Source organism: Poecile atricapillus, chromosome 1 (genome assembly GCF_030490865.1).
Source record: "Poecile atricapillus isolate bPoeAtr1 chromosome 1, bPoeAtr1.hap1, whole genome shotgun sequence".
NCBI classification, from domain to species: Eukaryota; Metazoa; Chordata; class Aves; order Passeriformes; family Paridae; genus Poecile; species Poecile atricapillus.
Genome location: NC_081249.1, coordinates 154,644,742 through 154,669,694, shown reverse-complemented (window position 1 = coordinate 154,669,694; position 24,953 = coordinate 154,644,742). Strand labels below are relative to the sequence as shown.

General features: G+C 36.1%; 1 protein-coding gene across 5 annotated transcripts in view; it reads right to left on the bottom strand.

The window, feature by feature from the left end:
* Window positions 1-4,171: 4,171 nt before the first annotated feature.
* NUBPL (NUBP iron-sulfur cluster assembly factor, mitochondrial) overlaps window positions 4,172-24,953 on the bottom strand; it is an 81,075-nt gene continuing 60,293 nt past the window's right edge. For all 5 annotated transcript variants that reach the window (XM_058862568.1, XM_058862575.1, XM_058862589.1 and 2 more), the window contains 4 exons: window positions 23,055-23,140; window positions 16,267-16,387; window positions 12,260-12,342; window positions 4,172-5,111 (listed from right to left, as the gene is read on the bottom strand). In XM_058862568.1, the coding sequence (XP_058718551.1) occupies window positions 5,049-5,111; window positions 12,260-12,342; window positions 16,267-16,387; window positions 23,055-23,140 (353 nt within the window). In that variant the 3' untranslated portion in view covers window positions 4,172-5,048. The remainder of the gene's footprint in view (window positions 5,112-12,259; window positions 12,343-16,266; window positions 16,388-23,054; window positions 23,141-24,953) is intronic.

The window sequence follows — 24,953 nt, the reverse complement described above, 5'->3', positions numbered from 1 at the left end:
CAAATCTGGCTAAATATGACAGTTTCTCACCCTGTTTATTCTTCATAAATATGCAGCAAAACTGGGCTTTAAAAATATATTACAGCATTTTTTCCATAATTATTTGGGGAAAAAAAGTTGTCCCTAAAAGTAAAAAGTACTTATAAGAATCATTAGAAAGTCATAAGCTAACTTTTCAGAAAAAGTAACCAGACATTTGTATTTTTAAAACAGATCTTGTTTAGTAACAGGAAGCATACATGGGGTAGGCAAGTATGGGGAGCCTCCTGCCTTTCTCTCAAAGAAAAGCGAAAACCTCTGGACCACAGGAAATAACACAAATTTTAGAAAATCCCAGTGGTATGAGGGAAAACACTTCAAATAAATCTGTAAGCCCTCTAAACAGTGTTAAAGGACAGCAGATGTTCTTCCCCCCCACTAGCTTGTTTGGAGACTCAGACACTCCCTAGGAGAAGTCCTTTATTTGCATTGATTAAAGTGGGTATTCAGATCCAGACTCATATAAATAGAGAAAGTGAGACAAATAGGTGCATGAGGAAGGACAGGCTGTGCTTTTCGTGCTGAAAAACACCCACCCTCTCTGAATACACAAAGACAATGGAAAAATACAGACCTTTGAATATACTTTTTCTTCAGACTTTATAATGTAAAACAGAGCCTGGGAAAAAAAAAAGCTTAAAAAAAAAAAGCGAATCTTAAATTTAGACTGAAAACTACTATGGGAATTAATTTTTTTTTTTGCTGCTATGTGGTTGACAAACCAGTGCCTTGGCTGAAATGCTGCCAAAATAAAATGTAATCATCATTGTAACTCCTACCATTATAAGTCAATTCTGAAATTAAATCAGCAATTCAGATTCATCTTAGGGTCAACTGCTCTTAAGCAGGAGGCTTTCCCCCAGCCACCTCCACCAGGAAGCATTTCTGTTAAATGAAAATGACAACAATATAGGCCCAGATGCGGCCATGAGAAAGTAAGATGACATGTGGGTATCAAAATCCAAATGCAAAACCCCAGAGCTTTATCTCAAATTTGTAAGCACCTAAAACGCCAGGCATTAACCTAAGAATTCACAATTTTATTCATAACCTCATTAGGTAAAAGCAAACAACAAGGCTGGGAACAAGGATCAAAGAAAGCCCAGCCCAAGCCCTGAAGCCAAAAAAAGCTGTGACTGGAACTATGTTCTTTGCTTAGATATATCTTTATCAGAAGGAGTTATGAATATTCCATGATGGTCCTGAGCAAAGGCTAAGCCAGGTGACTGAAGAACTCTCCGAAGTTTAGGAACTAGGGATCTGAATCCTCTTAACCAAAGCTGAGTGTAGAACAAATTTCTTGTGTCTTGGACAACTACTGCAAACCATGTAGGAAAATAAGCATGGAGATCCTATCCCCACCAGTATCTATCTGGAAAGACAAGCATGGTTCCTGTGACTTGGGTAGCTAGGTACTGAGCTCATGTGTCAATGTCAGGACTGGGAATGCTCTGCAAGAACCTTTGCACATAAGTACCAAAATCCCAAAATGTAGATTCTCACACAGCAGTCGCTCAAAGTGAAACCCACACTTATTATGGGAAAGATGTTAAAAGGGGATTTCACTTACTGAACTGGATCTGAGTCCAACTGTTTGAAATAAGTTCAGAATTACAGGAGGTGTTGAGTTAATACACTGCCACTCCTCCTTTGCATTTATATAAATTCATAACCACGATCACCAATCAAAGCAACTAAAACAGGCTGTACTTTGAACTGTAATTAAATTAGTAAACAAAAACTAACCTGCAAACTACTTTTTCCTCGTAACTTCAAATAACAATTATTTTCGTTGTGAGGATCTAGCACCTAAGTATTGCACAAACCATAGTCTTAAAGGTTGAACAATTCATTAGCTGAACATAGCAGTAAGAATTTTATAGAAAAATACTTCACTGGCACAAACAATTCTATACCTTCTTTCAGTTTCATTTTTACTGAAATCAAAAACTTCTGAAAGCCAAGAAATACACTGTGTTAAGACACAGCCCACAGGCTCCTCACCCAAGAAACTGCAGGAATTATCTGCAAACACAAGATCTGTGGTCAACTATACAAAGGGTCATGTTGTGAACACAAAACTAAGTCCGACAGCAATGCAAAAGGATCTTAGAAGTCTTGGGAATCTTGCTGTTAACCTACACAGGAGGTAAACTGGGACTGACAATTGCCTCTGTTCCCATTCCTGCCTGTTTGTTCCCGTGCCTACCTAGCCTTCCTCTTTCTTCCTCTTTTCTCCTCCAAGGGATTTTCCAGTGTAACTGAACTCACAGTGCTAGACTTAAGTAATTCTGTGCTGGTAACCCATGAGCACAGTAACTCTCCCTTGCTGGTGAGCATACAGCTTGGAAAAGACAGGCCTTCTAGCTAGGATTAGCATTTTTAGAACAAAAACATTGTTATTACACTAGGAAATATCAATTAGAATAAACTGAAATATTGGAGCTGAAAAGAGAAAACAGCACTGTGTGTCAAGTTTATAATTTGTATTTACAGACTACAGTTAAATACCACCTTCTCCTGCTAAATCTCTGACTGATCCAACCAAACCCCCATCCAACAACTTACATCAACGATTCTGTACATACAACTTCAAATGTAGTATGTTAACTGGAATTCCTCACTATGTATTTAACAGTGTACTGTATAATAAAAAAATACGAATATATGTATTAAGAAGCAATAAAACTTTGCCAGTGCCCTTCATTTACTTTGCAGGAGAAGGTCTGGGAAACAGTTTTCCACTCATGAGAACGAGGGAAATAAAGCAAATACGTTCTCAATTTAAATTTGGATTGACTGTTGGTATCCTTAAACACAGAAACGTCCTACCAATTCTGTACAATTATATAAATATATATGTATGTACATATATACATTTAAAACTATTGACGATTTGAAATCAATAAATCAACTACATTGTGTAACCCTTCCACAAAACTGTTAACTAAATGATTTTTTAGACTGGTGTAGAAACTACGCTTAATCATTATAAAATAATTTCTTGATAAAAGCATTCAAAATAATTCTGCAGCTGAAAGATTCGAGAGAGCAAAACCACAGTACTCAATTAAAATAGGGGAAAAAGGTAAAAAGGAGTAAAAATATAGCTTGAAAGCAAATTTCATCCTTCAACTAACCCAAGAAATAATGAGAAGTAAACAAAACGGGAGATGAACAATCACTTATCTGTATACAGATTGTTCAACCAAGCTCAATGTGAACTGGGCGTCAGACATTCAAAAACTTCGAATGAATGAAAATTACAAATACCAGCATCCACATTGTATCACTGTCTTTTGTTAACAACCAGTCATAAATCCCAGTTTTCCCATTGAAATATAAGATTGTATGAGCCAAAACCACTACAGGATACAGACGTGCATATCAACAATTATGTTATGTAAAGCAAAGCTAATAAATATGTAGAGACAAAATTTAATTTTAAAAAAATGCTATCAATAAAGTATGAAAGGGCAGAACATTAAACCAGTTTTAATTTTTGTAAAATATATATCAGACAAACTGATATTTTGTCAATTCTACAGGCCATGATAATACGCTACTGAAAAAGCTGACCACTGATATGAGATTTCTTGGGGGATGCTGCAGAGACGGAGGTTCAGAGACTGACTTGAAGCAAAAAATCAACAGTTTTGGACTGTATGATTTACATATTTAGAAAATCACCTAAGTTTGAAATTTAACTCATCACTTGTGTCTAGACTTTTCATGTAAACTCTGGGTAAGAATATTACATAATGCATAAATGTAAAAATGTAAAATATTCTTAATGTAAATGTATACCAATTTTTTATGTTTTATCATTTCAGTAAGAAAACACTACATCCAAAATTCTGACTTAAGTACTTGGAATACAGGTAAAACCTGGGTCCCACAGAGGTCAATAGCAAAACTCCCTAGAATGGTTAAATTCACTCTATTGGTAGAGTTACAATATATGTTTAAGATACTGATACTTGACTGTGTAGATGGAAAAGTCTAAATGTCAACTCAGAGATCTAATTGTACATGAAAACTCATTCCCTGAAGGCATAATCTTTTAGTTCCACACACCAACACAAAAATAAAGATCACAGGCAATGAAAAAATAAACCAGAAGGCCATGCAGTTTGAAGACCAAATATTTCTTTACTTCAAAAATATATCTTCATATTCAAATTCCAAGTTTCTGCACCACTGTAGTAGGAATATGCAATTATAAATTTAATTTATCTTGATCATTTGCATTCCCTGGCAAACTGAGCTCAGGAAAAACATCCAGTTTTCAGTGAAGACCTCTGTTACCTTGTCTTCTGTCTGGGTTCATTATAATGTAAAACAGTTGAGAATTAAGCCTCAGGGTCACGTAATCCATTCTCCACTAAACTGTGAATTGCCTCACGATCGAACTTTATCCAATAATGAATGAATTTGATCATCATCCATCACAAGAACTCTTCAGAGTATATATGGAATTTTTAATTTTCTTTTAAGACGAACACAAAAGTACAGCAGTTACAGAACTGATTTTGCTTCTTCAAATCCTGCACAACTTAAGGTCAGTTTGACAGCTAACCATGTAAAAAGCTGAACAAAAATGGAAAGAAATAAGAGTATTGAAAATGTAATTTTTTAAGCAGGATCTTGGTATCTTTACATCTTGGTATACCTCTCATCATTCTTGCATGGAGAGGCTGCTTTTCATTCTTGACCTTAAAACAGAGCACAAGTTAAAAAATATACTTCATACCTTCTTGCTTGATGATGTTACAATTCAGCAGTTAAATACTGTCTATCATCATTTGCATACTTGAATCCTTTTGGACATGGCCAAACAATGATGCGGAAAACAGTAATTACCACTATCATAATTTAACCTCTGGTAAATTAATTCCTAGAGAAGTTCTTAGAACTAACATATGGCCTCCATGTAATAAGGTAGCAGGACTCTTCTGCATTGGCTGCATCAAAGATCACTTTTTTGCTAAGTTTCAGTGGAACATGCTTCAAGCAGGAGGTCCTGGTAGTCTTCTTACTATTTCCATAGCTATCTTTAGATAAGCTTTAGCCTGCAAAAACAGAAATGTACATTGAGCATTCAATTTTCTATAAAAAGGAACATTCTCACAACTAATTAGGTATTTGTTCTTTTACACACAAAGCGAAAATCAAAGATGTTTAAATAAATGGGTTAAATTTAGCCTGTGTTCAGGAAAAACAATGCATTAATACACAGAATAAGCACAAGCATTATATAAAAATACTGGTGGGGTAATTTAAATTTAACTGAACAATTTGTCTTTAACAACAAACAGAGTCAATAATCTTCTGGAAGAGAAGTGATGAGGAAGACAGACTCTTTAGTCCCACAGGTACTATTAATTATAAACTTCCCTCATCCTGACAATCAGGATGCACAGGATAGAGAATCAGAGAAATCAGAAAATTGAGGGGAAAAAAAAGCATTAAAAGATTTTTTTTTTTGAGACAATTAATTCATTACAGACTAGACTATCACTATGGAATTTCCTATTCAGACATTTAAAGTATACTAAAAAAGACACCTTTCCAAAAGACTGAAGTAGGTATTGGAAAGAACTAATTCCACAACACTAGAATCCACACAATTGAAGCTCCCTTTCACGCCAATCTGTGGTATCTTGTCAGACACCTGAAGCTGAAATGTACAATGGCACAGAACTGCAGGACTATGGAGAGAAACCCAAGTAAGCATACCTATGTTAACATCTCTAAAAACCATGACACAGCTAGGACCATGATCAGTCCACCATCAGTTATTAACAAATTTAATGTCAAGGGACTTATATAAAAACACTGTATAAAGTCCAACACAAAACAAACCCCAAAATTAAACCAAATTATTCCTGTACCAGGAGCAACAACTTGAAGTCAAAAGAGAACATCTTTTAAAAATCTCAAAAATTGATACAAGAATGTTTAATTAAAGTAGTATTTTTGTGTGTATGTATATATATACTGCACATTGTTCCAGAGGTTGATTACTTCCATTGTTAAAAATGTACACTATCTATAATTTGAATTTGTCATACTTCAGTTTCCAGCTGGTGCATCACATTCTGTGTTTGTCTAGTACACAGCAAAGTCCTTTCCGGGTGGAAAACCAGCAGAGAAAGCGTAAAGGATGAGTTCTTATTCATCACCCATAACCTTTTTCATTTTAACAGGATAAAAGCAAGCTTCTCAGGTCAGTTACTCCCTTAATATTTGAAAGCTCTCAATGAATGGTTTATAGACTTTCTGAAAACCATTTTTTTCGCTGATGGACAACTTTATATTTAACAACAACATACAGGTTATCATTCTTCCCACCTCATGAGGATGAAGAAGTGCACAGAAAGACAGAATGCCCTAAAACCAGACCAGACTTGTTTATTATGAACACTGCATAGATGGGGTCAGAGAGCAGTACCAGAACAGGCAGGGGTAGAGGTGGAAGGTGATGTTCACAGTCAAAAAAAAAGCTGTGAACCAGCCACATGGAGAGGCTGCTCACCTCTCAAACATTGGTACAGTCCCAAAAGGACACAGCTCTTAATACCTCAAGTGCACAGCTGATAATGAAGTGACTGATGACAGCATAGATGGTGAAGTAGGAAACACAGAACCTGTAATGAAGTTCACCAGGAAATGGAGTGAAAAGTCCTACTTAGCCTAAATAATCAGAACATCCTGATTCATCACTCTGTAACAAATCTGTTTTATCATGGGCTAATAGATGTGGGGTAGTTTTAAACTGGAAGACTTTTTACAAGCCCTACAGTAACCCTAGGGAAATATGAGCCTTTCAGTTATGGCATTTCATTCTCCCTAAAAATCTTACCTGTGAGGGAAGTATGCCTCATTGCTAAGATTACTGCAGACTGTACAGGTCATAGCTGACTCTGCCCTGGTATCACGGATTGGATTGGTTTGGCTTGACCTGCTGGTTTGCTTTCCATGGAGAGCAGATCCTAGCCTGCCAGCCGCTCACTACAGCACCTGCCAGTATCTGGTGCAATGGCCACACAAAACTCAACTTACAATCAACAAAGTCAGGGCAGGTAGGAGCTGATATCACATTTCCCTTCACCCAAACCACTGCATACAAACTTCAGACCAGCAACTCAGAAACACACACTGATCCCATGACTCGGCTGTAGGCCTCATACACCATAGGATATAAATCCCAGTACTGACATCGTTTCTAATGTCTATTTCTGATTACAAGACTCCAAGACCATTAAGCTGCTTTATCCAGCCCAGCAATCCAAGGAAGTATCTGTGCAAGTCCTGACTGTCTGGAATATCAAATGCTGTGGATGCTAGTATACTTGTAAAGAAGGAAAAACTATTTTAAATCTGATCAACTAACCTGTTAGGGCTTACAATTTATTAATTGCTGAAGGAAACTAGCTACCATAAGCACCTAATCAAATAGTGATTATCACAAGGACAAATACTAGTCTTAGCTAGCATCTACATGAAAATAAGCATAGCCAGACAGTCATTGATAACTTTGGTTCTTAGCACTTGCTGCACAAGCACATTCCATTTGCCAGCTCAGTCATATTTTTAAATGGCTTTAATGGCTTTTTTAATTTCCATGGAAATTGTTGTTACTTTGACACAACTCCAGCCTTCAGTGCATGACTGGAGCTGCCTTCCAATGCCTGTATTTTACTGTGGTCAACTCAAAGGCACTAAAACGTGATGACAAACACAGCTTTAAATGACTCTACTTCAGATAAAAGCTTCATGTCACCCAGAGAAATTCTTGGTTGCTACAAGAGGTCCAGAGACTATCCCACTCTGTCCTCCTCTGGGCAGTTCTACCATAAGATTCTTCTTTGCATGTACTGGAAACTCTTGCCAAATTACAAAGAAGTCTCAAGTCAGAAAGGTATACTTAATAAGATAGTAAAAATCAATCCATACATTATAACATGAAATGGAGGAGACAGGTAAGTAAGCTGGATTTATGAAACTAACATCTCCACGAAAAATCCTTACTGCTCATGGGAAACTTCCTATTAATCCTATATAACAGCAGTTGTAACAGCCAAACCATTCTTGGAGGCAGTCCCACCTGGGTAATACTGCTATCCCAAGATGCCATTATAAACATCTAAAAACACATCCCGCCAAAAAACATGGGTAAGGAGAACAGTGCAAATCAGATGAGGTATAGTAACATCCCTCAAACAGACTATCCTACACTCAGCATTTTCTTCAGTAGACAGAACCATAAATGAGGGTCTGATGATGCATTGTACTATCTACACCCTGAATGAAGGATTTGAATCTACATGTACCAAATGCTACTATGATGATTCAAAGGAAGCCTTGATGATAAAGGCATATTATAAATCATCCCATGCAACCCTCTTTAGGATTTGATTTTCTTTTAAAAATATCACACCTGGCACTGACCACTCATTACACGGGATTACTGATGACAACTAAACCACAAAACAGGATTCTATGACTATTTGCTACCAGTACTTCAGTTTTTCTCCAACTACTTGCTGCAATCTTTAAAAGGCTGTATGATTTAACCGTACTTATATATCACACTTTTGTAAGTATTCTACAGAAAAAGTGTTTCTGAATACAAATTTGAGTTGTCTCTTTGGGTGGCACCACAGGAAGGGTTGTAACGTTCTGATTTAATTGAAAAGGGATTATTAACCAGATTTACTTTCTCTGTTCCATCAAACTGTTAATGCCTTGTGTCCCTGCTTTCCACCTGACTGGGCTTTTTCTCTTCCCTTACAGATCAGTTTGCAATTTACTGGACTCAAAATCCTCCACCTGTATATACAGGATGTGAATGGACACACTGGTACAGCAAAAGTATTTTGTACTTGTTTGAGCTGCTTCTTTGACCTTAAGACAGGTGGCAGTTTGGTGCTCAGCAGACAGATAGCCTGTCTGTTCTGCCAAAGTACTGATAAATCCTCTGTGCCATCCAGGTTGTGATATACTCCAAGGTTTCTGGAAGGAATCCCTCACAAGATAACCACAAACTGTTCCATAACTCTCTGGACTTCACACTCACAGAAGGAAGAGCTCTCAGGAACCTCTACTTATCTTTCTCCCAGTGTGATGGAGAGTTCACGGGGTGTTTATAAGCAGCTCCTTTGGGGGAAGAATAACTCCACTGCAATTGATCATGTTCTATATCTCTTGCTGTTCCTCTAGTCTTCTTATCTGCAAGCTTCAGAATGCCTCTTCCTAAACACATGTTTTTCTGCTGGCTCCTTTCCCATGGTCCATAGGAAGTTCCAGTACATCTGAGCATGATCAATATCACCTGGTTTCAGTGTTCCTCTGCAGTTTTCCTTATTCTACCTTTTCCCCTATTCTACCATTTTAGCAGCATTCCTGGTTTTTGTTTACCAGCTTCTGATGTCCAGTGACTCATACATCTGTTTGAGTGAGAAAAAAAATGGAGCCTTGGCCAGCTAATCTACCTCCACAGTGTGACGGAGCAGAATTAATTAATCTCAATTAATTAATTACTCAATCTCCAGAAGGGTCTCACTCCAGAAGGTAAGCCCTCACTGTTGATTAAAGTAAGAAATCATTAGCTTCATGTAGCGGATCTTGGGTCACTCTCAGCTGCTGCATGTAAGTACAGCAATATTCCCTTTCTATATCACAAAAGTTTTATCTATGAAGAGTATTAAGAAAAAGCCACAAAAAAGCCACAATTTAAACAACTAAGCTGACAGAAACAGTAACATAGACAATGTTATACCAAGAGCAAAATCATTTTACTAGCACTGTTATTTTTCCCAGGGGACTGCCTCAAGCTTCACCAGAAAAGAACTCCAGTCATCAAACCTTCCCATCCTTGAGCTATATTGTCAATACTTTCCATAAGCAGATCAGTGTTGTGTATTCTGTGCCTTCCCTGAGGAAGAACTTTCTAAGTTCACACATGCACCATTCTACAAGTAATTTTCTTTTTTAGTTCTTAGTAATTTCCTTGTCATTTGTGAAAAAGGAAACCCCTTTTCTACCAACTATATCTAAGCTTTAAAATAATAAATTTAGGTAAGTTTGCTTAGACATTTTGAAATTCTAGTGTGAAGTCAGAGATATACTTTTACATATCTGCAAGGCAAGACAAACCCCATGGCAGATGTGTAAGCAAAAGTGTATTAAGTGACATATTTTAGAAACCATTTTATTCTAGGCTTGACAGAGCTCAAAAGGTGTGACAACATGCTGGGTTTCTAAGAAGTCAATCACCATCCCTATTCCCTACTGTTTGAATCCGCTAGGTATTATTTCAGGTCTATGATTCTGTATTTGATTTGTGTGTTCTAACAAAATCAGCATAGAATTTTGTATGAAAATCCCCTGCCCATTTAAACGACAAGAGTAGAGAATTTCAGCAGACATTGTTCTCTATCTGAAAAGTTGTTAATGCATGAATAGCCACAATTTCAGTTTATTTGAGAAACATGGTGATGACTGTCATGTATTAAAGATTAGAATCTGACCTTATACAACCTCTTCCACCATCAGTTATGTGTTAAGAATTTATTTTTTCTTTGAAAATATGAGAGAACAATATTTTTTCTGTCTTTAAAATGAGAAGAAAACCAGGGATAAAGGAAGATTCTTTTTCATTCTGTAGAGATTACTGACATTAAAAAAATGCATTCTCTGAGGAGAATGATTATCTCACAGACACAATGGCAGAGAAGGATATTAAGAGTTTTCCCCAGAGTCACACATATTTGTCAATCTTTATTCCTCTGCATATTTAACTTAATTGCCACAAATGGTGATTATAACCCATCCTTTTGTTATCAAGAACATAGTTCAAGGAGGAACAGATGGCAACACAACAGACTTTGTCTTCTTATTTTCAGAATACTATCCCATACATGTCTGAATTCTTAGATCAACAGTCCAGCAGGCTACAGACTCTTGGTTATTACTGATTTCAGGTACTGTGAGCCTTCCATCTTAGCTTCCCAGCCGTTTTACTTCGGCTTTGACCAAAACTATGCATCCATTCAAACCTTCACACTGCTGATCAAACTTCCCAGAGAGAAACTACCATATGGGTTATAGGCATTCCTTTTCAAATAGACCTGGACTCAAGATCATAACATTACCCCATAACACAGGCCTTGCCCAAACCTAGCAAAAATATGGCATTCAATTACAAGCCAACACACCATAGTGCTGCCCCCTCTCTTTCAAAACAAAATTACAATTATAAGACTGCCACCGTTCTTCCAGAATCCTGTTCAGTATATATTAGTAACACTGGATTAACAATGTTAATTCTATCCTCCTCCCTTTTTTTTTTTTCCCCTTCTAAAAGAATGGGAAGGAAAAAACATATTTCAGCATATGCCCAGCAATCACGATATTGAAAAAGCTACCAATATTCAAATGTTCCATAGGTAGTCTATCTTATTGTGAATTGATTCTACCATCGATTCTCAGCATTAATCATTACATCTTTACATCTAAGCAGCAGTCAAGAGTGGGGCTGCATTATGCCATATACTGTGCACAGTACCCTGCCCTACAGAGCCTGGCAGACAAACTCTAGCAGAGAAAGAAAATAGCAGACAGGAAAATCTTACGCTACCCACATTAAGAAATTCTATATTTACAAATCTTTACAGATTTGCATATTTGAGTCCCACCACCTCACCAACTTGCATTTTCCACTGACAGTAAAATGTTACGGTAAATACACTGAAAAATCCATTTCCTCTTGTGTGTACATTGCTCCACTTCCTGCTGAAAACAACCCAGGTACTGACAATAAGTTTTGCTCCAAACATCTTTGGATAAGACCCTTTGACAGTTTCCAGGCTCAGCTACTAAAGGCTTAACTGGCAGTTTCAGAGGACCTAGATTAGCTGCAAGGTCTCATGAGGCTTGACACTGACCTTCCTTCTCTTAGTGTGCCAGGACCTGGATCAAATCTTCTCTGTTCTGAATGATTCAGCCTAATTAAACAAAACCAAACCTACAGAAGCAGAACAAATGACCAGCATTCCAAAATCAAGGGCCTGAGTTACTTACTACCTTCTTTTAGTTTATTTCCTTACTTCATTCAAGCACGCATTTCTTTCCAAACAGCAATAAGAAGTAGTACTCTCCATTCACTTTCAGAGGAGAGCTTTCTGTTGCAGTAAGTGCAGTGCACCAAACTTACAGCATCACTTTGAGGCTGAGAGATCACAACAGGCTGTCCTGAATCACACGTCTCCCGTATATTAACATGCAGTGGAACATCTCCTGTATCAAAAATACCAAGACACACATATGTGAAGACCCGGCATTTCTTAAGTGTTTGCTTAAAATAACCCTAAAGCAACTTGAAATCTAATTTCCATTCAGTATACTCTTTAAATTGCTTTATCTCCAAAAATTAGCATTTTAAATGAAAACTGGCTGCAGTATAGTTCCCTTACATCCATAATGAATAATGCTAAGCATATTTTGGATTTTTCATTCTCTGAATAGAAAGGATCATGCTTTAGTCATTTATTAGAGAAGGGAGGGCTTTTTGCCTCAAATACATAGAAAAATACAGGCTGAGATGCAAATTTTTTTGTTTATGTGAAATAAACTGCCTGAGTGTTAGGCAACCGTTCATCATGCAACTTACTGTTCAGCCTATCTCCTCATTGTAAGTTCTTTTCAGTGATGTTTTAAGATTTTAATCACTGTTCAAAGACTTCTTTGAATATTTAATTTCTAAATAATAGCATTTGTTATTGTCCTTATTAAGCCTTGGATCCAATTCAAAGGTGGACAGCTATTCAGTACATTCTTCGTTCCAACAGAAATCTTCTTTATATTCTGCTTTTATAATGAGCAGGGAACTGTCAGAGAGGAAAGGAACGTTCTAAAGGACAATCAATTAGCAGCCCTAATCCATTCTGGGACATACTTTCTGAAACACAGATTTCACTTCTACAAAAAACCTGGAGATTCCTATGTTTAGTTCACTGTGACATAAATAATTTTGAAGTGAACTGAAGACCAACTTTTTTTTACTGCAAGACCCAGCTACAGTTTATATCATGGATAGATGAAGACAGAACAGGTTATCTTAGTTCAATCCTGACATTAACAGAAACTGTGTAAGTGTAATTCATATATTTTAGCATCCTGATTTAACTCTAACCAAGGCCAGTGTAAATTACTGAGATTCAATGTATTCAGAAAAAGAAACAGTTAAAAAAACTGTATGCAAATTATCAAAGTTTAAGAAATAAAAAATCCAGAACCCAAAGCAAGTAGGAATACAAACAAAAACAAACTAATAGTAAACACAAAAGCTGTGGCTCCATGATTATTGTGCTAAATCTTTGAAGAACCTTATTATTATTTAGCATAATTACAGTCCATTTCCTTCAATTTTTTTTTTTTTTATTTCAGTCATGAATAAATTTAGCTATAATAGTTTGTTCATGCATTCATTTTTTAAAAAATTCAGGGAGTCCTCTGAAAGTTTTTTAACCATAAATGTCCTTATTAAATAACTAACTTTGTAAATCTCCCTGACATTCACTTCCTACTCGTATTTTATGTAGAAACTAATCTTCTGTTTTTTCATAAGGATGTTTTGTTAATGAAAAAATACTTCCTCACTATCAGCTTGATAACAATCTCCAATAATTACAAAATAGCCTCTCTCTTTTCCTCTCTCGACTTACAAACAAGTGCTGGTACTACAGGAGCATAATGGGACTTGTAAGAATAGAAGTGCAGTCAGAAAATAAAGAAAAATGCATTATAATTTTAAAAAAAATCAAAAAATTATAATTTAAGCAGAAGACATCAAAACCATTTGCATAGCTGTTTGGGTGATAAGGGTTTGAGGAAGACAGAACTTTTGCATTATTCTTCACTACCCAATGTGATGGGAACTTGTCACTGTAAATTTTTCTGATATTAACAACTAGTGCTGAGTGCAAAGAAAGAAAATAATTTAATTTTACTGTAGGAATAAAAACCAAAGAATTTAAAAAATCTGTTAGTCATTGCTGATGGTCAGGAGCCAGACAGTCAGGAATTGCTAAGTCAGGATGGAACACACAAATTATTATCTCAGTATCATGTATACCAATGGCATAGCTTTCTGGTCACGGTTACAGCCCTCTAACTCCAGGAAAAATATGTCAGACAGGGAGACAAAAATCAGCAGCACAAAGTCTCTCTCACAAACCTTGTCACATTTTCCTTTAGAGAACAGTAAAAATACAAGACAATCACAAGTATATGAAATAATGGACTACACTTGAAAGTCTCCTGGCAACTGCTAATAGTTTTCTATTATGTTTGTCATAAACAAAAATAAGGTATTCGGTAATACTAATGACAGCCAACTCTGAGAATGTGGAAGGATGATACTTTTCAATCCTGCACACTTTCAGCGTGCAGAACTTGACAGATGTTGGGTGACAAACCTCTTGGTGGGTTTCCAATGAGGACTAGGTGCTTATATAAACTAACAGAACAGCCACAGGTATCAGAAAACATAGGCAAAATAAATTTAGAATTACTGATTTTAAATATATACACTTCATAGATACATATGAAAAAATATGTTCTCAAGGTTTTTGGGGACAATTCAAGTAATACTGAGATAAAATGTCCATTTGGGATGGATTAACAAAATCTGTAAACAGTAATTCTTACAATACCATATGGTTTTATTACGTAATGGTCATCCATTAGGAAGGAGGAGCATACTCATCACATCAAGTACCGTAATTCTAAATTTAACCCTTGGGCATTATTCTTAATCTTATTCTGGTCTTGCGTTAACAATTTAAAGTTAAACTTCACTCTGCTTTATTTTATATATCTCATCTATCCCCTGCTAAATCTGTACATCTCTCACATCACTCCTAATTAAATCCAATCACAATCAGTTCTGCACTCCTAGGAAATAACAAAAACCACCTATGGGACCAATGCCATGGCACATCATTTGTGCCTGTGTATCTAAATGCATGTTTGATTCCACTGCTTGCAGAGCATTTGCATCCATCCACATAACCCAGGGCTGGAGAAGTCCCCTTGGGCCCTGATCACAACTCATTATACATTCAGAAAACTAAAAGATAGCCCAAAAGCATGTCTTTAATTATGTGTTGCCTTGCTATCTTAAGTCTATGGCAGACCTTGATGTTTCTGTGTTGATCTTTCTAAGTGAGCTTCCTGGTTCTTTTTAATGAATTAGCTATGGAAAATCATTGAGATAATTACAGTAATACATGGAAACACATCATTAGCACATGCAATTACCCCATTTACCAACTTAATTACGCTGTGTTATATTCTTTACTTACAGCGCAGGTTGAACCATGCCTTTTTAAATCAGTAGTGTATATTTTAAAGATCCATGTATATTTCAGCCTTCAGGCATGACAGATATCTTAATCACAGCTAATCATAGAATGGTTTAAGTCAGAAGGGACCCTAAAAATCATTTCGTTCCAACACACCGTCCATGGACAGGGACACCTTCAAATGGAGCAGATGGCTCAGAGCCCCATTCATCCTGCCCTTGAACATTTTCAGGAAGGGAGCACCCATAACTCTGGACAACCTGTGCCAGTCCCTCACAGCAAAGAACTTCTTCCTAACATCTAATCTAAATCTAGCCTCCTTCAGTTTAAAGTAATTCTACATGGCCCTACCATTGCCCACCTTTGCAAAAAGCCTCAAACTTTCTTTTAAGACCCATTTAGGTACCAGAAGGCTGCCATAGAGCCTCTATGAGTCAACAGAAACAACTGATTTAATTTAAATGAAATAAATGAGAAAACATTTACTGATATTACTGGACAGAGTTTAGGTCTGTCCTAAGACTAAACAGAATTCCTGATTACTTGTAAAAATTGCTGTATAGTCAACCACATAATGAATTTCAGGTAACATAGCACACTGATATCAAAACAATTCATGTTCTGGATTGTTTGTAAATACAAAGATTTAAGATGCAATTCAAGAATTTTCATATGCAGTCAACATCACCATTACAAGATTGACAAGGAACAGAGCATACTCCTTATTAGTTCCATTATATCTGAAAACAGTCTGAATACAGAATAATCTAGGATTATGCAGTTTCATAGTTCAGTTAATGCTTCGTGCACAGCATTAAGTTTTTCTTCAAAAATAAACACATTTCCATATTCTTACCCAAAATATCCAATTCAAGAGTTTTTGCCAGTTCTCTTACACCATCAGATCCAAAAATATGCGTCTCATGCTTACACTTGGGACACTGGAAAACACTCATATTTTGAACCAGTCCTAAAACCTGTCAAAGTAAAGGAAAGGAAAGGATGTTCAAACCAAGCACTGGTATTTCCATTATTCATCTCTAATAATATAGAATAGATGATCCAATAAGAAGCAATACAGAGTGGTTAAAATAGGAATCAAACTCATTAATATCATTATCAGCTCTTACTAGTCATCTCAGTGGCATCATCATCTGTGCATTATTTCAATTTTTTCACATTTATACCTCTTGAAGACTAACAGCCTTATTTGTAATATAAAAGTACTTCTTGCACAAACCTAACTTGCCAATAACTAACTCTCCCTGCCAGTATTTCATTTTCAAACTGAATACTGAAAGAATTTTCATGCTGTGTTTTACAATTTTGTACTTCGCAGTTTCAGGAAAGACAAAATAAAAACATAACGTTACAAGAAATTACACAATCAGACATGCTTTTAAGGTATTTTTATAAGTTATCCTGTAGGGAAATGTTTTCAAAAAGAACCATATTTGTTATTCTCCTGAAAAGCGGAAACACATTTTAAAGATCAAACAATAGAAAGAATTACGTGAAACTAAGTGGCAAAATCCATAGCATAAAAATCTAATACACGCATCCTGGGTACCTTTCTGCTGATGCCAGGTTTTCAACGTCATCCTTATAAGATACGTGTCATGGTTTTAAACCAGTAACTAAAAAAATTACTTATTTCTTGCTGTGAGATATGGATTAGAACAAGAGCAAAACAGGCTTAAAACTTAAAAGGAATAAAGACAGTTTCTTAACAAACTACAAGAATAAGAACACCAGAATAAACCTCCAGAAAACCCTTTTATCTCTCACTACTTGGCCATTTCTTTGTACACATGATAACATAGAGACAAAAAAACTTTAGAACTTTGGTGGTCAAAAATAGTCTCAATTCTTGCTAGAGTCTTTTCATCAGTCTTTGCAGAGAAACAGGAGTCTCCTTCTGCCAATCTATGGAGTTTCTCACAAGAAAACTATTTTTGTTATAGTTTTCTATTTCTCTAATGCCAGCTGCCCGGAAATCTGTCATCAGAGTTCACTCCTCCCATTTCACATCACTCTGAGGTGTGTATGGGCCATGAGTCTAGGGATGTCATTTTAAGGATGAGTTATTCAAAGGCAGAAGTCCTCTTCATCTGTTTCTGTGAGCCTTCCTGGAAAACAGTTTTCTCTTTGCCCCTCAAGGCTTCAAAATCTTCACTCTACCCATTTCCAGCAACTCACAGTATCACAATTACTCTCTCTTTTCTCAAAAGTCTACACTTTGAACACTCTATTCCTCCCATACTTTAGTCATGAATTAAAGGAGTATTTTTAAACTACTATTGTCCATCTCCATAGCTTTAACAGAAAGATATTTCAGCTGTAAAGCATCTCCTTATTCCCTCTTTCTTATTTAAATTTAACTCTTTTCCTCACTGTTTTTGGTGGTTCTATGATTTCTTTTTCATGTTGATTGTCTCTCTTTCTCTGTCTTTCTGGGAAAAAGGAGTAATCTGTACATTTATCCAGATAGTGAAAGAATTAAAAGCTTTAGAAAAGCTGCAAGAGTTCATGGTGTCAGGTTTCAGTCCAGCAGCAGAAACTGGAAACCAAGCTCAGCTGACCAGCTCTGCTTCTCTCCCCGCCCCCCCCGCGGCCTCGTCCGGCCTGGAGGGGGGGGAAGGCCAAGACAGAGCCTTGTTACCTTGTCAGAAGCCGGAAACCAAAGAGGGCAAGAGACCTCTGACTGTACATCTTAAGGGGGTGTTTACAAGTTGACTTAACTTTTTAATGGTCAAGCTTGCTGTCAATTTTAGAAATGACTGATAATTGGTCAGGAGAAAAAACTCTCATCAGCCACCAGCAGCTTCAACTTCCTTAGCTCTTAAAGCTATCCTAAAGGTAAAGCTACCCCATGACATTACATCAAATAAAAATTTGACAAAAAATCTTCTTTCACAATGTGAAATAATGCTAATGATCTCATTTTATTCCCATAGTAAACAAAACTCTTCATTGAAGTAGCATAAAATTTCCAGAAGTGATAAAAACAGTGTTCAAATGCTACAAGGTGGAAGCTTCTAAACACCTGCTAACAAACAGAACACCTGCTTTAAGAGATTCAATGTTCGCCATTTTGTACTTCTACCATTTTCTGAACCTTCTAGTTTTGTGCTTGAACTAGGTGGTCTCTAGTTATTACAGAAGAAACATATTCACTATGCTAATGAAGAATATTTAGGGGGAAACAGCAGTGTACAACGTAACCAACAAATATATTTAATTAAAAGTGAATGTACAGCTTCTGGCACTGAACTTAAAATAAAAAAGTATGTTATTTACAATATCATAATAAAGGTTTCCTTAGCTATAGGCTGAAATTTATCAAAAGATGGTCACCTCTTTTTTCTATAACATCATAAAGTATATTTACTACATCTTCCTTTACTTATGTAAAACTCTCAGATGGTTTAAAGCAAGGAACATTTTAAAAAATAGTAATGTTTAAGAAAATGTTACCTACTTCAAACTGACTTCCCCCTTTTCTACTCTCTCCCAGGAACTGTCAGAGAAACAAGAGGAACAAGATTCTATTTACTGGCACATTAGTACAGGTAATTTTATCATCCAGTTCTGAAATTAGTAGAGACATGAAATACAACATGTCCAAGGGTACAAGATGCAGGGACAGTAAAAAGGGACCTGTACAGCCACAGCCTTCTACAGATGACCTCTGAGCAGCATTCCTCCTGCTCTCCCCTAAAGTCAAGTCATGGAGTTTTTACTGTTGGTAAACTGAAGAACACTTTTTTTTTTGACAGAAGAAAAGCATTATTTTCACCAGGACATAGGGAGGCCATTTTTGACAGTACACTGGGGAAAAAAAGCCATTTGAAATTTACACGTTAATTAATTCATTTTTAGGTGTCTCGGGATTTGAACTTTCCGTTCTCTTCAGAGTACTTTTGAACATTTTGAACATACAACATTTATGATTCAGCAAATTCATCATCAAATGAAAATTTACATAGTCTATTATTGTTTTGTGAATAATTAAGCATTATACAGATGTTTTGTTCATATTTTAATAACTTAGTAACTAAGAAGTCATTCAGCCAATGCAAAAGCAAATGCTGAGATACAGCTGTATCTCCAATGCTAGACCAGTTCTAGAGGCCTTATACACTGTCCTTTTTTGTTTCCATTTAAACAAATCTTACTAAAAGCAAATGACATTTCAGCATTACACAATAATTTTAATTTTTCAATGTTGGTCCTGTTTGTCAGCCAATAAATAGTGCACATCTAATAATATATAATTTATTCTTCTGGAATATGAAGATGCCACTTAAAATACTAAGTATAATATAGAGTATTTTCAAACATACAACTTTACTGTTGAAGTGCAATTTTTACTATGCATATTTCTGCACATGTATTTACAGAAGGGAGCTCCTATGACCTTCAGAGCTTTTAAATCTACAAAGTAATAGGTTTTGCTAATGAAGTCAGTAATAATCCTCATTTCCCTGCTCAAATAATAGACTTGTAATGGCTTCAAAGCAGCTGTTACTGTCTACACAAACTATTCCGTAAGTATGTCTGAATTCTATTTCAGTCCTTGGTGAGCTTGGCAAACTTGGCTGAGGAATGACATGAAAACTTGTATACACAATACGGGAGCTAAGCTATGGTAGCAGCATGGAGCTGCATTCCATTTAGTCTAAACGTTATTTTAAATGGTGAAGAGGCATCTGGCAAGAAGTAACAGGAAATGAAGAGCCCTTTCATTATGAGCTATCTGCCCACAGTTTCTGAATGTTTACATATTTCTTGTGCTCAGCTAACCTTTTGGATACACAATAAATCATGTTTAAATCCAAATATACATCCTTCTAAGTTAAAGAAAAAACAGTGATGAAATGAAAGCTTTCTGTGTTTACATTAGGAGACAATTCCTGAGAAACCTACTTCAGTCATTCACTGTAGTTAAGGACAGATGGTGCTGAGGCCTGACTTCAGTCTGATGGGGACTCAAGTGACCAGGCTTACAGTTCCTCTGCCATCAACTTCCTGCATCAGTCAATCAGTCACTTCACACTGAAGTGCTTCAAGTAAACACGCACAATATTTCTGTCTTCCTACCTTTCATCTTATAATGAGCAATTTCTGTCTGTAATATCTGCTCCCAACATGAAGCCATAATCATAGATGGTTACTCTGGATGCCTCAGAAATACCAGTAAGAACAGACCAAAGTAAGCCATTTTAGTACGACTCAGAAGGAAATACATAGCTGAGTTTATCTAAGCAGTTTTTTAAAACCTGCAAAATCCATGGCATAACCTTCCAATTTAAGGAAACTTCCAGAAAAGTTGCAGATTTAACTAAAACCCTATCTTTTCTTTCAGGGATATGATTGATAAGATAAACTATAATGAACTGAACTCAGCCTCAGAGGGTGGAAATAGGCAGTTTTTTTCCTGAATGCTCAACATTATTCACTTTGAGTCACCCTTGGGAATGCAAGAGAACATTGGCCAAGACAAGAATCTTGAAACTTGCGATAGGAGTCAGCAACACTTTGTGAATTCCTTCTTCACTGTAAGTGTAGGTGTGTTCCACTGCACAAGAGATGTCACTCCTCTTTTAATGACTTTGTCCTAAGACTGAAAATACTATTTTTGCCCTGTAATCCTACTTTTAATGCTGACTCTCCTTGCCAGAATTTCAATAGTTCTTTTCCATCATTGTACTTCAATTTGAACAAAAGACAAACAATAACAGCAATTGTGACTTTACTGTGATAATAACTACACGTGTCATCTGAGTCTTTGATAACTAATAGCAGCAGGGGCAAGGGGAAGGTGGAATATATACGGACATGAGAGAGACTGCAGTTCATTAAATATAAGAAAGCGTACTCAGAGCTCAGCAACCTATAGACACTCTGCTTCTTTGAAAAGTCAGCTCCTTGCAAGCATTTTCTGAAAGATTAAACGTTTTAGACATTAGAAACTTAAAGATCAGTAATTATGTAATCAGGATATTTAATTTTAGCACAGACCTACAGATTCCACCTCTGACATAAACCTAAGGTGTGAAGTTGTCCATGAAATATTATGTCACTTCACTTTCTTTAGATCCTCATATTTAGTTGACATTTAGAAATATAGAACATAGACAGAAGCTGCTCTAAAACTCAAGTAAAAGACACATTTGTACACAAGTACATCCAGGGCAGAATAAAATGAAGCATGGTAGACTAAAGTAAAGCAGTGTAATGAAAAAGGTAAGGCCTGGTAACTTGTTAACACATTCAAACTCAACATGTGGTTAAACAGCTTTATTGTGACTTTTCACTTGATTTGACAAGATCTGATCATTCCAATGAACCAAAACAGATCATACATATCTTCCACTAGCCAAATCAGTATTAGCCAAGCCCATCCTAGAATGCACCATTTTCTTGGAGGCCATTCTCTTCAAAGGACATTGAACAAAACAGGTTTAGAACAAAATCTTGGTAATTTCTCTTGGTAAACAAAAGGAAAATTCAATGAAGTACTAACTTGAACACAATTTAAATTGAAGGAAATAATTGTACATAATTTTAGCAAACCCAAACATAAAATCAAAACAAAATGTTCTGTAGATTATTCTTCTTGTTTTCCTTCTGGCAGCAAATTATAAATGTTACAATACTTTCATTTTTATGCAAATATGCTTAAAGAATAGTTAGTAATAAGGAATTAATCAAAGTATTTGTTTTGTTAAGCCATCCTGTAAATTAAAAAAAGGGAAACCATTCACTTCAACTTTCTGATGACTTTTTTTTAATTAGGAAAACATTAGCTATGAAAGAAACTTCCTTTCTTAAGAAAGAGAAAAAGTGACCTTCACACACATAAGCAAGAAAAACATCTTTTTTTCCTTACAGTTTATGATAAGGACGCATTTCAAATAATTTTCTTTCATCAACTGCCCATTTCAAAGTAAAAACGAATCTGTTCATAAACATATTACATTCAGTTACTTAGCAACTTGTAGCACCCAGAGAAAATATCAAGTCAAGGATGTTAGCCTGTTTAGTATTTTCTCCTAATTGTGGATATTCTTGAATTTTTTATTTCTCGAACAAGTAAGCTAAGCTATAGACCTAATGAAAAACAGTGATTAGACAGCCTTCTACTTGTCATGTAAGTTACAGGGCCCTTCAAATGGCAAAATAACTAGATATACACATATTTCCACAAAAATTTGAGTTTGCTTCTTAAAAAATACCAATAAATGATTTTTCTATATTTCATGAAATTTTACGCCTCAACACAGGCAGTGCTGAAGAAGACATGTAATGAGGACACACAGTAAAACTGAATGGCATGCATTACTTCATAAGATATTCTGTTCAGCAATCTGTTCCATTCCACATGATTAAGCAGATTTAAAACAAACCATTTATTACCATGGCCTCAGCCTGAGAAAACTCTCTCCTTTCTGTTTAAACAAGTTCCCGATACAGATATAAGATGGACTCCAAGCCTTTTAACAAAAATTTATTAAATTCAAGTGATTTCTGAATGTTCACCTATTGCTGCATATGGATTTTTTTTTTTTTATTTTTTTTTTTTTTTACGTTTTGGAAAAAAAAAAAAAATCTACTGGTGTTTTTCATGCAGAGACTTACAGGTACATGGACTTTCCTAAACATTTCAGCTCCTTTGCGTGCATCCAATAAAGCCACATCTTGTGGAGTAGAGACCATCACAGCTCCTGGGAAAAGAATATATGAAATGCTGTTAAAATGTATATTATTAATTATTCTGCTAAATATTTTAAATATTTAGTACATGCTACTAAATTCAAAGTAGTAACACATCTATATGCTTTTAAGGAAGAAAATTATGCCAGGTTTTTTTTATTATACAGTGATCAAAATAACTGAGATATGATATGATGGGAGAAAAATATTTTAGATACTTTCACCATAACTTTTTCTATGCAGAAACCATTTATACTTTCTAAATGAGAAAAATTATCTAGTATCATAGAACCATCCACATGCTGACAGATTGCAGCGGAGGTACTCCAGGAATAACTACACAGTAAGAGTCCCGTACCATAATTGTATTTGAAAGCTTCTAATTTAACAATAAGCTTTGTTCTAAAATCAGGAGGCAGCTGCTTGTAATCAGAGTGCTGTTTTCCAGAGCTGATACACTTTCTTGAACCATGTCACACTAGACATCAGTGCATTTGTATGAGTGATACCACAAGGGAAGAGGCCAACTGATGCATGCTTGCACTAGGTTTGAATAAAGTGTTGCTCACCGTTCAGACATGGCTCCAGGTTACCTGATAATTAGTACTCCTGAGAGCTATTAAGCATAAAAAACAGCCAGAGCTCCTTGTTGAAGTTAGATTCTGAAGTAAAGTAAGCCTACAGGTTACTATCCCATATTGTTATTACTTCTTGATTAATATGGCATGAAAAACCAATATAGACATCAGAATATTCCACATCACAAAGAGCATCTTTTTCCAAACGCTCAGGGGCTTCAAATGTTTTTTCCTCAAAACTTGCAACAAAAACCAGTTCACGCTTGTCCCTATTTTATAAAAATGTCATGTACAAGGGAGCATTACTGGTCAATTGATTAGCTTTGGTTTCACACTGACCATCTAGTGCCAAAAGTCTCTATTACAAAAAGATTTCTGTAGAGCCAAATTACACCAACCATGCACAAGAAGTATATATCAAACTTCACACTAATAGCAATTACAACAGATAATTCTAGATGCTTGGGACAGTTTCTTACTGGGCCAGCAGTAGCCAATCCTCAGTGTACATGGCTAAAAGGTGGGTAGATTTCCAGAGGCACGCAACCCTGGCATCACTGGCAGGGACCAGAGCACCAGAAGCCCTGGCATTCTGAGAACACTCCTGGCTTTGGCAGCACTGGGACAGGGAGCCCTGCCCCTTACACCATCCTCCTTCTGTCGGGTGGGATCTTGCCTGCTGACAGCCAGCCGTTTCCAAACACCGCCTGACAGCGTGCTTAAATGTTTTCAGCCAGCATTCTTAACCACTAATTTGTGAAAGAAAAATACAATCTGGCACCTCACTCTTGAAAAGCTGCCAATCTCTGCCTTACACAGTATTATACACAAGTCCAAAAACTGAATGGCACATGCAATGTACCAAGCAAATTCAATTTCTCTATTTGCAAAAACTCTGGCATCCAAATAATTTGCTGGTATTCCCAAACGAACCTGTCTCCAACGGCATCACAAAGAATAATGTGTAAGCCTTTCACGTTAAATCACCTTAGTTCCTCATTTCACCAAACACAGGGTTACTTTACAAGCAGCAATGAAACGTAGGGTCAATTACACAAAATGAATGCACCTTTCCCTAAAAGCATAGGCCACAAGTAAATAATTTAGGCTGTGTCCTTGAGAGTTTTGCATATTTGTAAAAAAAAAATTTTTCAATACTTAAAAAAAATGCTTTCTTTCAAAGCAAAATTGGAAATATATGCCTTGTGTGTATACACACTTTTATTCACACTCTTCTCTGAAGACG